The sequence below is a fragment of the Monodelphis domestica genome, chromosome 3 (genome assembly GCF_027887165.1).
Source record: "Monodelphis domestica isolate mMonDom1 chromosome 3, mMonDom1.pri, whole genome shotgun sequence".
NCBI lineage: Eukaryota > Metazoa > Chordata > Mammalia > Didelphimorphia > Didelphidae > Monodelphis > Monodelphis domestica.
In genome coordinates, this window is record NC_077229.1 from 216,992,084 (window position 1) to 217,008,255 (window position 16,172).

Here is a 16,172-nt window from a genome sequence, read left to right on the forward strand (position 1 = left end):
TCGGGCCAAGGTACGCAGGTCATGTACAATCGAGAGTTATCTTAGTGACTGCTCTATGGTTAAACTGAAAGTGCCCTCATATTGGGTGTGATGATTTGCTTGTTTGGGAATTAGCATTTCCCCCTGCCTGTAAAGTGTTCGTTAGTTACCTGAGCCACCTAGTAAGTCACAGCCATCCCATCTTTTAACTGGGGATGTTAAAGCGGGTTTGAGATGATTAGCAGTGTCTGGCCTATAATAAGTACTATGTAAATGTTATCATTATTATTATTATTTGGAAGAATCCTAGATGCCATGGCAGCAGAACTGATAATAAATTTGTGTCTTGGAATTTCATCAGCCTTTTCTGACTAATCTCTAGAAATGTAGGTGAATTTTTTTCACTTTTCTCTCAGAGGATAGTTATTTTATTATAATTTTCTTTTTGATCTTACTTTTCCTGCTATTATTCTGTCACCTTAGAAATAGTATTTTCTTTGCCAAATTCTTTATATAAGTAACCAAATCGTCAGCCAAGCAAATGAAATTTTATGCTTTGGGAAACATTACTAATAATGAAATATTTGATGATTTTGATTACCAAGCTAATTTCATTGGAAGACTTTTGATGGATAATTCAAAAACAAATGCAGTAAGTCACCAGTTATTTTTGACAAGAAGCTGCTTTACTTATAAGATGCATGTGGAAAAAATCCAACACTACGCACTTTTTCCTTGGTGGTCTCCAAAAATGGTCTCCATAGTCTCCAGGGAGAATTTCCTCTTTCTATTTCCAGTCACCTTTCTCTGTGGCAACATCTGGTGGTGGTGACAATTTTAAATATACCATTTGTGGTCAGTTTTGTATTGTAGAGGTTGGGAAAGTGAGGCAAACCACCGCCGTTTTCTTCCTTCCTGCCTTTGCCTTAGTTTCAAGAATCAACTTTTTTTGTTTCTGTGAATTTCAAAATTTTCTGCTTCTCTCTCTAGCAGGGGTGGTTGAGGCGTGGCTTTTGAACTATGGTCACCTCTACAGAAATTCTAATGTGACTCAGCAGTCACTCTTCTGCCCTTAGTTCTACAACCATATTCCATTAAGTAAGTTAGAGCTAAGTAAGTACAACTCTTAGCCATTTTGAATCTGAAACATGGTGGCTGAGGTTCTTTTCCCTAGATTTGGCTGGAGGTGATACATTAGGGAAATTGTCAGTGTTGAGATCAAGTATTGGTTCAGTTCTTGATTCTACTAGCACCTGATTTATTATTTTTGACAATTATTTGACATGTAGGTCTCATTTTAATAATATAGTTACTGGAGTTAATGCAGGGCTAGCTGGCTATTTGAAACAGGTCCTCATAGGACATCTTTACTTTGTTAAAATCATCAGACATCTTGTATTTGTTTTTCAGTTTTGCATGCTTGGGGACTCTCATTTTATCATTTCATCCAGGCTTGGGGGATTGAAAGGGACATGGATTGATAGTGACCTAATTTGCCAAAGATTAATTAATAAACCAAACTCTTAATTTATACCAAGAAGTATAACTGCCAAGTAGGCTGAACTATTTCTTGGCTGGTCCATATTTTCACCTTATTTAGGAAGTTTTGGAAAACTAGGATAATAATAAGTAACTCTTTGTGGGTGGTCAGAATGAGGGTAATATAGATCATCTTAAGGAGGAGAGTGGTCAAGCCCAGATAGTCAGATGCATGTATTTCCACTGTAGAAGTCTAACTGTCAGGTGGGCCAGGATACTTAAGTCCAGAGCATCCTCCCACTTACTAAAAATTGTTGTTATTCTATTGTTTCAGTCACTTCTAACTCTTTGTGACTCCATTTGAGTTTTCTTGGCAGATGGTTATGGAATGGTTAGCCGATTCCTTCTCCAACTCACTTTACAGATGAGGAAACTGAGGCAAGCAGGGTTGAGGAATTTGCTCAGAGTCATACGGTCTGAGGCCAGATTTGAACTCAGAAGATGAGTCCTCCTGACTCTAGCCCCCAGTATTCGCTGTACCACCTAGCTGCCCTCTCGGAACTTGCTGGGCAGGGATAACTGGATGATCTCATCCTTGTTAGGTCTGGAAAAAGGGATATGCACCTTACTGGGTTCTGTAACCTTGCTGTACTGACCAGAATAAAATAAAAACTTCAAAGGAATATTGGGATGATTGCCCATAAAGAACAGTAAAGAAGACAGCCCTACCGTGAGAATTGTAATTAAAGTAAGTCAGTTCAGTGTATAAGAAGTAGCCTAGTGTGGTGGATAGAGAGCCAGCCTTAGCTCTTCCACCTGCTTGCTCTGGGACCCAGAAGAAACTCCTTAATGTATGGTGCAGAGACCCTGCTTGCCAGGAGCTCAGAGAGATAACATGCAAATGACTATACACAGACCAGACGCAACAGATAAATTGGAGATAGTCTTGGTGGAAAGGCACCAAGGTTAGAGAGGTTTAGAGAAGACCTTTTCCTGTGAGAGACTCCAAGGAAGCCAGGAGGCAGAGGGGAAGAGGAAGAGCATCCTTGGCATGAGGGACAGCTAGAGAAAATGTAGAGAAATAGTGTCATGTTTGAGGAATGCCAAAGAAGTGTTCCTCGAACCTCATTTGATTAGGCCTAGTGTCACCAGATTGAATAGAAGGGAAGGGGGTTTTGTTCTGTTTTGTTTTTTTAAAGGAGAGGAAATAGAAGATATACTTTCTGTTCCCAAGGACCTTACCACTTACTGGTGGTATATTACTTACTGGTATATTTGCAGAATTCAAGACTACAAATTAACATTAAAGGACAATTCTGGGAAACTTAGGTATAGGCTTGATATTGCCTATGCTTTCCTGACTCTTAGGTTTAATAGGGCTACTCCTTGCTTTAAAAAATTAGTCAATAGGCAATTTTTTAAAAAGGGCAATGTGTAAAAAGCCTACTAAGTATCTTAGACAATTTGAGTTTTTTAAATCTGTAAATTATATGTATTTTTATGTACCTGTCTGTCTCCTTATCTACTGGGTTATTTTATGAAACAACTTCTAGAGATTTACTCTTGCTTTTTTATAGTTAAATGTTTAGAGACTGAGGGCAGGGTAGGTTTTGTTTTAGTTTAGGTTTTGTGGTTAGGGGAAGATAAATTTAGAATTTCATTGTTGAGTAAATCTAGCAAAACTACTGCCACAAGCCTTAGAAAATTAATTTTATTTATTAATAAGTGTGTATTAATTCTGAATGCAAATATACCCAAAGGCCTGAAGCATACAAAGAATGCATTTTAACCATAGTTTAAAATATTTAACAGAGTTTATTTGCAAAAATAACTCTCAGAAGCATAAATGATTAGATGTTAAATTAAAATCTTGTGCAATTAAAATGATAAATTTGGGGTAAAGTTTCCAAGAAGTAAAATCTTTTATTTTTTCTTCAGAAGTCATTGGAAAAGTCTGCATGGGAGGGACATGGAACAACTACCTCAATGTAAGAGTTCTTTCTGATTGAACTTTGGCATCCTCTTATTTGAATTATCAGACCAACTCTTCTTTGCTCTTTCCATCCCATCATAATCAACAAATTTGTATTAAATGCCCACTGTGTGCCAAGCACTGTGCCTAGTGCTGGGGGATAAGAGAAAAAATGAAAGGCTTATTCTATTGGGGAAGACAGTGTGTACATAGATAGTATGGACAGAATAAATAGAAAATCAATACATAGTTGGATAGAGATGAAAGACACTCAAAATTGGTATTGGAGAAGGCTTCATATAGAAAATGGTGCTCAACAAAATTGTGGAATGGTCAACTGTCAAAGACTTAGCTACTCTGAGCAATACAAAGATCCAGGACAATTCTGAGGGACTTAGGACAAGAATGCTTTTCACCTCCAGAGAAAGAATTGTTGGAGTCAGAATGCAGACAAAAGCATACATGTTTTCACTTGTTTATTTGGGTTTCTATTTTGGCATTTGGGTTTTATAAGATTACTTATAAAAATGAACAGTGTGGTTTAAAAATTTAAATTAAATTAAATATAAATAAAAATAATTTAAAAAAAGATAATGTTTGATTTGAATCTTGAAGGAAGTTAAGGCTAGGGATTCTTAACTTCAGGCCCTAGAACCAGATGATTTTTTTGTTTCTGTGACACAAAAAAAGAACCCCTGAAATAGAGATAAGGAAGGAAAGTTCATTCCAGGTATCCAGGTACATTCCATTGTAAAGGTATAAGGATAGAGAAAGAATGCCATATGCAAAGAGCCAAGAAAACTTTTGGCTAGAGTATAGAGCAGGAATTCTTGTCCTGGGGTCTGGGAACTTTTGTTTGTTTGGGGGGGGGGTTCCATTTAAAATTTGGATGACTATTTCAATGTTATAATCATTTGTAATTCTTTGAATTTCACTTTATGCATTTAAAAACATCCTAAGAAGTCTATAGCCTTCACCACACTACCAAAGGGAGTTCATGATTCCTGATAAGAAGTGTGAAAAGGAGAGTGATGTATATGGTAAGGCTGGGTTGGAGCCACACTGTGAGAGGCTATATTAGCCAAACAGAGTTTATATTTGATTCTAAGGGCAATAGGGAGCCACTTGTTTTTATTGGGTAAGGGACTGATGTGATCAGACTTATGCTTAAGGGAAATCACTTTGGCAGTTCTATGGAGGATAGACTGGAAAGAGGAGAGAATTGAGGAAGAGAGACCAATTTTGAGGTTATTATAATGGTATGGTTCTGAGTTAATGAGCTCCTGAAGTAAAGTGGCAAACACATGGGTATAGAGAGGGCTTGGATGCAGAAGTGATGGAAAAAATGTCAGGATTTGACTTCATTTAGGCCTGGGAGAGTTCTGTGTGGGGGGGGTGGGGAGGTGGGGGGTGGGGGGTTTCAGTGTTAAATGAATCAACAACATTGTTTTTTTCACCCAAAGACTATGCCTCTTACTTTACTAAAAAATTGAGGCTACTCTCTTCTCCCTACCTGTTCATTTCAAAACCTTTCTCGTTATTTACTCTCTCCCCCCACTTCCCCCAGTGTGTAACAACAAGATGATCCTTTTTACCAAAGACAATAAAGATAATATATATAAAATCTTTGAATTTAATAACCATCTTTTCAGCAAATTAATATAACCACACAATCATCCCCTCTTCCTCTCTCATCATCGGCTTCTTTCCTTTGATTCTTTGCTACTTACTGCTTCAAATGTGCCTGTTTCTCCCATCTTTAAAAATATTTCGAACATTATTGTTTGATGATCAACTGTGAAAGACTTAGCTACTCTCAGCAAAGCAATAATCTGGAACAATTCTGAAGGACTTATGACAGGGAATGCTATCCACCTCTAGAGAAAGAACTGTTGGGAATCAGATGCAGATCAAAGCTTACTATCTTTTATAACAGTTTATTTATGATTTTATTTTGGGGTTTGGGTTTTATATGTGTGCTCTCATAACAGTAGTCAATATGGAAGTATGTTTTGCATGATAATACATCAGAGAAAGCATCTGAAAAAATGCCTAAAATAGCAAACGACTTCTATTGCATGTTAAACTTCAAAATCACTTTTCATATTGTCTTGTTTTTACTCTATTGTGAAGTAAGTAAAGGTAGGTGTTTTAGATGTCAATATAATGCAGATTACTATAGGAAGGAAAAAATGTCTTGCCTATAGTTTCATGAATGATCTCTACTGATTTGAGTTATTGAAACAATTTCCTACTTAGCACCTTTTTCTTAAGGGATTTAAATTTTTTCATAAATAATATAAATATAGATGAAATTTCTTCCCTTCTCCAAGTGGGAAGAGGGAATTGAGGGATAGAGACAGTTTGGATCTTAGAATTTTGGAAAACATGTTGAAAGTTATTATGACATATAATTGGGAAAATAAAATGTCTTTGAATTTTAAAAAATTATATACCCCCTCCCCAATTTCTTCAAACTGTACTCATACCCTTTCCCCTCTTCTATCCCTTCCTGTTTTCAGCAAAAGCCCTGTAAAAAGCTGTTTATATGTGCACCTTGCTTTTCCCATCACTTTTCAACTGTTCTCAGTTGCCATGTTTGATGGTCTTTTCTCAGTCCTCATCCTTTGCCACCTCCATGCTGAATTTGACACTGTTGCCTACCCTCACCTCTCAGATATTGTCCAGTCTGGGTTTTCATGGCAGTACTCACAAGTGGTTCCACTCCTAGTTGTCTTACTACTGTGTCTTAATTTCTTTTATGTATTCATCATCATTCATAGGCAGTTTATTCTAGTAGTTTTACTGAGAAGGGAAGGAGAGCTATATATTTGTGAATATATACTCACGATACTTGTGAGATTGAAGCTTTACTATTTTTTTTACAACTTCCTGCTACCAAAATTTTAATTTAGAACTTAAGAATAATGTTTCATATTGCTCTCCAAATGATTTTGGTTCCTTTTTCAAAATGTTTAAACTTAATCATTAATGATATTTGCTCTTTGTAAGACTAGAATTAGGTATTGCATCCAAAGTAATTAATGATTAAAATTTTTTGTTACCTTTGATTTAAAAAAAAAAAGCTTGGAAGAAGGATAGAGTTTTGTGGAAATTTTTTAGGAATGGAGGGGACACCACCATGTTCATAGGCAGCAAAGAAAGAACCAGTAAAAATATAGAAGTTGAAAATCAGGAAGAAAAGGGGGGGATAATAAAGGAGCAAATGTATTTAAAAAAACAGGATCAAAAACATTAGGGATCATTTTTACTTTCAAAAGAAAATTTTTATATTTAAAAACTATTTGGCCTTTTATTGGCAGGGGCTTAGAATTACGGAGATCTGAGTTTAAATCCAAACTGAATCATTTACTAGCTGTGTGAACCACCCACTGCCTGTTTCCCAATATGGTAATAACAAAAGCACCTACCTCATAGATCTGTTGTGAGGATCAAATGGATCAACATGTAAAGTGCTTTGCAAGTTTTAAAAGGGCTACACAAATTTTAATTATTCTTTTGCTGCAAAAAACTGAAAAATTCCGTTGTACAAGTTCTTTTGCTTTAAAAATGCTACCACCTTCATTGTTTTGTAATGGTTTTGATCATGACTAAAATTTTAGAGCCAATCACTGTCTTTCACATTAAGTATAGCAGTAGTACTTTGGGAAATGTGGCAGCACAGAGACTGTCACTGTTAATAATACCAGCTTAGCTTCAAGGACTGACTACTGCTTTAAGTGAATGGTGTCCTCCTGGTTGTCTCATGGCCATTGTAGTTCTCCTGTCGCTGTTGTATCTGTAATGTTCATGGCTGTTAAATTAAAATATCACTTGGCCAGTTTTCCTTCCATTTCTTGTAAAATGTATTCTTTCTCTTTCTGTAGCATTGCTTCTGAGTACTGGCTTTTTCCATTCTTGACAAATGATCTGTACCCTGTAACTGTAGCTCATCAGTGCTGATATCTGTTGAAATTGGACCTACATTCTAAATGTAGCTTCATGAAACTATAGGCAAGACATTTTTTCCCCTTCCTATAGTAATTCATATTATATTGATGTCTAAAACACTTCTCTTTGCCTATTTCACAATATAGACTAAAAACAAGGTAATATGAAAAGTGATTTTTGAATTTTAACATGCAATAAAAGTCTTTTGCTATTTTAGCCAGTATCCCAGATGCCTGCTACAGAAATATAAATGTAGTAACCATCCTCACCACCTTTCAATATGCAATGGGGAAAACAAACTAGAATCTAATTTCAGTTTCTTATCAAATAATAGGAATCAAGGGTTTGTGCTCATGGTGCAATATTACATATCCAAAACAGATTTGAATGCCAAACATTAAAAGCCTGATGATCTCTGCTGATTTGTGTTATTCAAACAATTTTCTATTCTATTTAGTACCTTTCTCTTAAGGAATTTAAATTTTTTGGTAAATAATAATTATGCCCTCAACATTTCCACTAAGTAAGTACCATGACAAGTTAATTTATAAGTAGGGGCTGGTTAGATGGAGAAGCTACTACATTAGGATCATCCAGTAAAAGTGATTGGTGCTTTAGGGAACAGGAGCTAATGAATCAATGCTAGTCATTCCCCTTCAAAGCTACAGGTGGGTGGCTCAATTCTGGCACAAGTCTAACTGCTTTATTCCAAGCTCCTCAAACGCAAGGATTGTGGTTTTTTTAGATCCTTGGCATTTAGTAAATGCTCAATAAATGTTTGTTGACTTGACATGTTACAGATAGGGTGAAAATCTTCCTATCATCAAGTGCTTTTGTACAGTTTAAAGCTTTATGACCATAATAATATTCATATTGAGCATTTATTAAGTATCTGCTATGTGCCACACACTAAACTGGATAGATAGGGCTATGAACTAATTGTCTTTTTTGTTGTTGTTGAGTTTTGTCATTTTTTTCTCCCAAGTTTTTTTTTAATCCCTTTGGCGTATACATTATTATTAATTAAATTGACCCCCCTTTCAAAAGGCCTTGAGCTCTGAGCTTTTAAAAATGTGAACCTGACCCATCTGACTATATACAGATTGAGCAATTGAAAGAATGAGTGTTTATATGTGCAAAGCACTATATTAAGCATTGAGGATACAATAGATAAGCAAAATGATCCTTTCTCTCAAGAAATGAACATAAGGAGAAGTAATACATAGAACGTTTTGATTATAAATCAGACAGAAAGACTCCATGGTCCATAAAATGTAGCAGATTCAAATGCATCTTTAGTGTCATTTCCACTAGATAAAACTACATCCATTTCAGATGTTTAACTATTTGATGGTGCAAGGGCTTCTGTATTACTTTATTTTCCATGTCTTCCATAGCTGTACTTCAGAGATGACAGCAGTTTTTATAACATGGAAGAAGTAGTTGCTGAGCCTCATTTTTATAAGGATTGATTCCCTGGATGATGACTTTGGGAGCTGGGCTGGAAGTAGGGTCAGTGGGGAGAGAGAGAAAGGTACTGTTATTCCTAGGGTTGGTCATCTCTCTTTAGATTGGAGGGGAAATGATGGTCAGGGTGATACATAATACATTTGATCTAAACCCATAATTTCTTTGGTCTTAGGAATTCCCTCCACTGTTCTAGTCTTAAGAATTGTTGGGGGCACTTGAGAGGTTTAGTGACTTTTGCCCATGTTCACAGAACTACTGTGTGTCAGAGGTAATAGAAACCTGAGTCTTCCAGATTGCACATTGGTAACTAGACACCTAAACTTGCAGGTATGCATAGGTTATGCAAAGATTGCATTAGAACATTTTAAATTGCCTTTGAGTTGGGTTTCTTAAGAATAGATTTTACAAAAATTGTTTTGACTTCCTAAGCCAATTTCCAGAGATTTCTTTGAGAGTTCCTGGAGAGCTCAGGAATTCATTTTTCTGGGCAAATTGTCTCTTAGTGAGGAGTCTGCTTTCTCAGATGAGTCAACTCCAGCAGTGTGCATTCATTTTCTAAGTGGCATGCCCTACAAGTAAATCGCGTTAGCTTTCTTCAACCTTTAGCAACCCATCAACGGGTGAAGACCTGGCAGCAGTATTTCCATTAGTGGTGTTTAGGGTACATGGAGGAGGTTGCTTTGTGGAGATTTTGTGTGTGTATGTGTTTTTTGGCCCCAATGCAGGAGAAATGCAAAGCAAATCCAAATATTTTCTGGCATTGTTGATGGCTTTCTCTCTTAACTTTTTATTTTGCCAATTTCAAACAAATTAATATTAGGAATCTCCACTTGAAAGTTTATTGCTTTTTTAAAATTGTATTGATTCATTAGGGAGGATTGGGGGAGATGGGCATTTTTCCTTTTTTTTTTAAGCACTTTAAGTCCTTATTGAAATTGATCTGATCTGCTTTCTGGTATTTAGAATTGTGTGTGTGTGTGTGTGTGTGTGTGTGTGTGTGTGTGTGTGTGTGTGTGTGTGTGTGTGTGTTAGAATTATTTAGAATTGTCTCTTTTGTCCTAAAATTAATCCTACCTGTTTTTGGATGGTGTTTACTTTTTGTTTATCAAAATTAGCAGCGGAGAGTTCTGGTTTTTATAGTGAACATAAATATTCATCTTTAAGTTGGGAAATTGCTAAGTTTTCATTCTGCAATGGTGAGATCTGGCTTTAGGCAATTTGAAAATGCCAGGGAACACCACCCATGTCTGTCATCTAAATATAGAATTTTATCTCCAGATGCCATACTTTTTAAAATATGAAAGCCTCCTCCTGTCTGATTCTGTTTACCATCCAGCATACGATCCTTTTTGGAAAGGAACTGAGAAAGCTTATCTCTACAGTTACATTAATTCACCTTAATTGAGTGGCTTTATTTCAAACCAGGTCATATAGCCTGTTTTAAATGTCATTTTGCAATGCCACATCCAGACTAAATAATGCCTCAATCTTAGAGGTGTAGCTCAGATTGAGAAAGAAGTGAGAAAGAAGCTCTGTTGTAAAATTAATCTTTTGAATATGTGGGGAAAAAAAGGAGAAACCTAACATTCTTTGGCTTGGCTTTTCACCTTGTCTAGAAATTAACAACTCATAGTTTGCCTCAGGTAAGAGAATTGAGATCAGCTAATCATGGCAATAACATTTCTATTTTGCTCTTACAAAGTGCTTTCCTTACAACATCTGTAGGAAGTCATTGGATTATGGATCTAGAGCTGGAAAGGGACCTTAGAAGTCCTCTTGGTCAACTCCATCATTCATCAGACAAGAAGACCAAAACCCAGAAAGGTTAAATAGTTTGGGAATAAGTGGCAGAGTTGGGATTTAGCTCTGCACCTCTTACCCTAAGTTCAGCCCACTTTTCTTTTGTACCTCACTCACTACAAGCATTATTGTCTTCATTAATTAAGCATCTTGAAACAAATGGGGAAACTGAGACAGGTGGCTAGCTCATGGTCATATGGCCATGTACCCAGTTCTTATTTAAGATCTACTCTTTCTACTTAACGGTGCTGCTCTCAATAATTATTCAGCATCTAGTTGGGGCTTACTGAGATGTAGAAGAAACATATGGGATTGAAGAGATCACGAATGATGACTACATAAATGCATAAATGAAAAGCATTTAATTAAGTCTGTACTTTGTGCCAAGCATTGGAGATGCAAAGGCAGCCCTGCTCTCAAGGAATTCAATTTCTATTTGAGGTAAACAGTATATATAGGAAGATTAAGCTTCAAGGCCAATGGAAGGGCCCAAAGGTCTTTCATCTTCTTGAGAAAATTTTAGTTGATGTCTCTCTTCCTATTAGGGAAGTGGTGCGAGTGGCCATGGATGAGGGGAAAGCCTCATGATCTCTGGATAAAAGCCAAGAGTTGGGGAAAGAGTACCCTGCAGCTTAGTCAGCTTCACCCTTTTGCTTTAGCAGAAATAAAATTAGCAAAGATATATTAGAAGAGAAATTGTAAAATAGGAAAGAATAGTTGCAAAGACAATGAACAGTTTTTTGGATGATTTGGAAACTATGTATGACCACCACATAAAAAATACTTCTGGAGGCAGCTGGGTAACTCAGTGGCTTGAGAGCCAGGCCTAGAGACAGGAGGTCCTGGGTTCAAATATGACCTCAGACACTTCCCAGCTGTGTGACCCTGGGCAAGTCATATAACCCCCATTGCCTAGCCCTTACCGCTCTTCTACCTTGGAACCAATACACAGTATTGATTCCAAGATGGAAGGTAAGGGTTTAGAAAAATTGTTTTTAGATACCTCTGATTACTATAATCGTAAAAGAAATGAAAATTAAAACAACCCAGAAGTATCACATCCTACTTTTCAGATTGTCAAACAAATAGCCAACACCAGAAGTGCTAAGTAAGGAAGCTAAATGCTAAGAAGCAGATGAACTTAATTGGTAGAGGTATGAAGTGATCCAGATAGTCTGGATTTCAAAGAATTATGCAAGAAAAATTATTAAATTGTCCCTAGTTTTTGATTTATTATTCTTTCTATTAGGCACTCAAAGGAGTCAGATAAAAACAAAGATTTGAGAGACAGACAGACAGACAGACAGACAGACTTGGACAGGGAGGTATTATTGGGCAATAAGAAATGATGACTCTAAGGAATTCCAAGAAACATAGAAGAGTTTTTATGAACTGCAGAATAAAAAGAACCAAGAGGATAATAATAGACAATGGATGCAACAGTGTAAATAAGTCTCTTAAAGGAAGTCAAACTCTTAAGTGATGGAAAAAATAATGAAGGTTCTAGAAAAGATATAATGACCCAAACTGTCATCTGAATATGTGGTCTATTAGGACAGAATATTGAATACATCATCAGATAGCCTTGATATTGGATATTTTTTATTATTTCTTTCCTTTGACCCAAGGGGCCAAGTTCATTCTAAAGGTGAAATTGGGAAATGACTGATGGAAAGATTAAAAAGAATCAATAATCTATATTTTTAAAAGAGGAAGATGATATACAAGATGTGGCCTGTGCCCTCAAATAGCTTGTAATCTAATTGAAGGGACAAGATAATGCATATGAAATACATTATATGTTTATAATTAAGCCTTAAATTATGTAGTGAAGACATGCAAGGTCATTTAACTTATAAGCATTTGTTTTCCTTATTTGTAAGAAGAAATTTTATTGAACCTTAGTGTCCCTTCTAATGCCTAAAATTCTGTCATGTCTATAGCTATAAAGACTAGCTATTCGGAAGTCAGTTAGGACTGGAGTAGTCAGGTTTCCTTGGAAGAGATGGAACTAAAGATGGACCTTCAACTGATGAAAGGTAAAGAAATCATTTTAGAGGATTAACTTGGCAACAGCACACAGAAAGAACTTGGAACTAAGAACTAAGAAAGATATTCCTAGGTAAAAGGTGGTAAAAAGCTGATGGCCCTGGAAAAGATTTCACAGCTTAAGTAAAAAACTCCTGCTAGCCAAGAGATACATGTGCTAGCAGTAAAAGTAGAAGCAAGCCCTGTCTCCAAGGTCAAAGGACTTGCATTCAAATCTAACTTCTAGGCTTTGGGCTAGTTGCTAAATCTTCCTGAAACTCAGTTTCCACATGTAAAATGAAGAATTTGGGTTGGATGGCCTCTGGGAACTCTTTTAGCTTTGCCTCTTTGAACTAGTGACCCAGGATCATGTAAAAGATTTTATATTAACCACTATTTTGCCTAGTTGATCATTTTTTAGGCTCTTTACACTTTGGGTTTTCAACTTCAGCCTTCTATGGCTCATTTCTTAATATTGAATAAGAAAATATCCTTTATAGAACAAAGCATTTTCATAGATTTATAGGAAGAGATGCTGATAAGATTTGAGAATAATTATAAACACTGCTGATTGAACACCAGCTATTTAAAGGTAGCTGGTTAAAACGAGGTTTGGCCAGCCCTGTGGGAAGGAAATAGCAATCTTTTAGACCAAACCTTAATTAAGGCAGTCAATCCTCATTCATTTCTGACAAGAATTTACAGAGGAAAAGCAAGGTATAATTCCACCTACCTATAATTAGGGTACCCTTAAGGTGTCAAAAGAAAAATATTTTCTGTTATTTATCTTAAAGGAACTTTTACATTTTTTCTTGTGCTCTCTTGTATTTTCCATTTTGCTTCATACTCATTTTCAAAATTGTGTTTTACTTTGTCATCACTTCAGTGGGAAGTTTTGTTACTGATACCGTGATTTAATTCAGTTTTACCTTCTCTGGACAACTGTCAGATATGGGATGTTAATTCTTAGTAAGCTGAGTTGTTGCATAATCTATTGGTTCCTTTTGGTGACTTTATGTCAGTTGTGAAGTTGTGTTAAGTTCTTGCAATGATAGACAAAAATGGGTTTGTAGCAATGAATGAAACATTTTGCTTGCTATTTTAAATCATAATAAAGGATACAGAACAAGTTGTGGTAGGTTTTTATTTGTGTGGGGTTTTTTTTCCCTCCCCCTCTCTGTGGCAATAGTTCCTAGTATAATAGGGCTAGGGCAGACCTTGCAGTCCACCTCATTCCTATAAGAACAGAAGAGCGCTGAGAAGAGAGAAGGGGCTTGAAGTCTTTGTGTATCTCTGTATTTAACTGTTTGTGCTTATGTTAAGATCCAGGTCATTCTGTGGAGTATGTATGTGTTTGTATTTCTCTGTAGTTTTGGAGAACCATAGCTATTACTCAGACTATACCTAAATGTATTTGGGGTCAGGGATGGGTTAAGCCACATATCTCCGTGGTCATCCCCTTATCTCCTCTTAAACCATGATCTTAAGTGAGTCCCTTGTGATGTTATCCTATTTGGAATTCCTACTTCCAGTTTATCCACTATATTGCTGCCAGATTGATCAACCTGGGCACTTTCCCAAACAAGAGGCTTCACTTGTCCCGTATTGCCCTCACGTTCTGGCTCCAGTCTATCCTTCTAGATTTTATATTCCAGCCAAAATATACTATTCAGCTCCACTTTCCTCCTCTGCAAAATGGGAATGTTATAACTTTGAATCATTGTGAGGATCACATTAGGTAAACTATTAAAGCTTAAAATTGCACCCAGACTTTGGGAACACACTGTATATATAAGGCTCTTTGAAAACCTTAAAGTATTATGTAAATGCTCATTATTATTATACTTCATTGTTTATGTTATATAATATCCAACCTTCTGTGTCCATCTTCCATGCCTAAAATCCCTTCCTTCCTCACTTTTGCTCCTTTAAACCCCCCAGTTCCCTTCAGAGCTCAGCTTAGGGACCACTTCCTACATGAGTCCTTCCTTAATTCCCCATCTTCTGTTTCTCCCACCTTGAAATTACATCCTATACATTTTGCATTTGTTTAATAAATTTAATAATTATTCTGTAGAATGTCAGTTCCTTGAAAGCAGAAACCATTGTATTTTTGTCTTTATATCCCAATCCCACCTAGCAATAATGCTTAACATATATAGAAAATGCTTAATAAATACTGGTGGGATTGAATATATAGAACCTATTATAGGATACATGACAGGAAATCATCTGAAAGATATGTTGGAGCCAGATAATTTAGGCCTTGATAGCCACACTAAGGAGTTTGTAATTTATTCCATAGGTTTTAGGAAACCACAGAAGGGTTCTGAGGAGGCCGGTACACAAGGGAGTTTATTTTGGAAGTGGAATGAATAATGAATGGCAGACAGTAAAGAATGGAAGCAGGGAGACCATTTTAGAAACTATTATAATAGTATAAGGATTGAACCTTATAAGGGACAGATGTGAGTTGTCAGAATTGATGGCATATTGCCTCTGTGTAGATATGTGGGAGGAGGGGAAGGAGAGGGAGGGGTCAGAAATTATTCCCAGGATTCATGCCTCAATGACTAAGGAGATGGAGCTGCTGCAAACAGCTGTAGGGAGGTTAGGAAGGGCAAATTTAGGTGTATGTAAGGAGGGGTAAAGTTGGGGATTTCTGGGTAGGATTTTAGACATGCCTTCATGAAAAGAATTCGAATTGTTCTTAAGGAGAAGTATTAAAAAACAGGACGGACCAATATGTGTCAGAAAAGCAACATTCTGTGTGTATTTTACATAAAAACAAGCCTGCAGTGATAGTGAACTGGATACCAAGCTAGGATGGGTTAATGAGAAACAGTGTAATATGGTAGGAAGCTCTGGATTTGGAGTCAAAGGAGCTGGGTTCAAATTCTAATTCCTCTCTCCCTCTGTGCTCTTAGAGTGATTTCTTAACTTAATTTCTTATCTATAAAATGTGCATGGGAACTAGATTACATTGTAACTGGGAAATGTTTAACAAAAGACAAAAATACAATACTACCTAATGTTATTTGTGGTTTTTATTGGACCTACAAATTTGAGCTTGACATCACTGGATTAGATGACCTTTGGAGGGCCCTTTCAAGTCTAAATCTCTGATCCAATCATCCTACAGTCATGAGTAGTAAGAGTGCCAATAGGGCCCCGTACATCACCCTTGTCCTGTGGGGAAGGTATCATACACAGAGCTGTGCCAACTGTGAATCTAAAGAGTCTCAGTACAGTTTTGTTGGTGACATTTTGATAGGCCAATGTAAATTATGAAAACTATATGTAACTTTTATCCCTGAGATTTCATTTAGTCCTTTTGAGAACCCTAATGTCAGTCCCATGATAATGATTTTTTGGTTTCTTTTAGTGCAAAACATTCATTAACACATTAAAGGTCAGATTCTAGTGCAGCAAATGCCATTATTGGTGTTATATCTTAAAATGAGAAAAGGATCTCTAAACTTTTGCTTTGTCT

The 16,172-nt window shown here is 36.4% G+C and overlaps 1 protein-coding gene across 6 annotated transcripts in view; it reads left to right on the forward strand.

The window, feature by feature from the left end:
- E2F3 (E2F transcription factor 3) overlaps nt 1-16,172 on the forward strand; it is an 85,275-nt gene that overhangs the window by 15,972 nt on the left and 53,131 nt on the right. Inside the window, exon 1 of one of the 6 annotated variants that reach the window (XM_056823494.1) lies at nt 3,402-3,446. The exons of the other annotated variants lie outside the window; for them this stretch is intronic. Within the exon in view, the coding sequence (XP_056679472.1) occupies nt 3,417-3,446 (30 nt within the window). The 5' untranslated portion in view covers nt 3,402-3,416. Of the gene's footprint in view, nt 1-3,401; nt 3,447-16,172 lie in introns of those variants that run through there. 6 annotated transcript variants of the gene reach the window in all.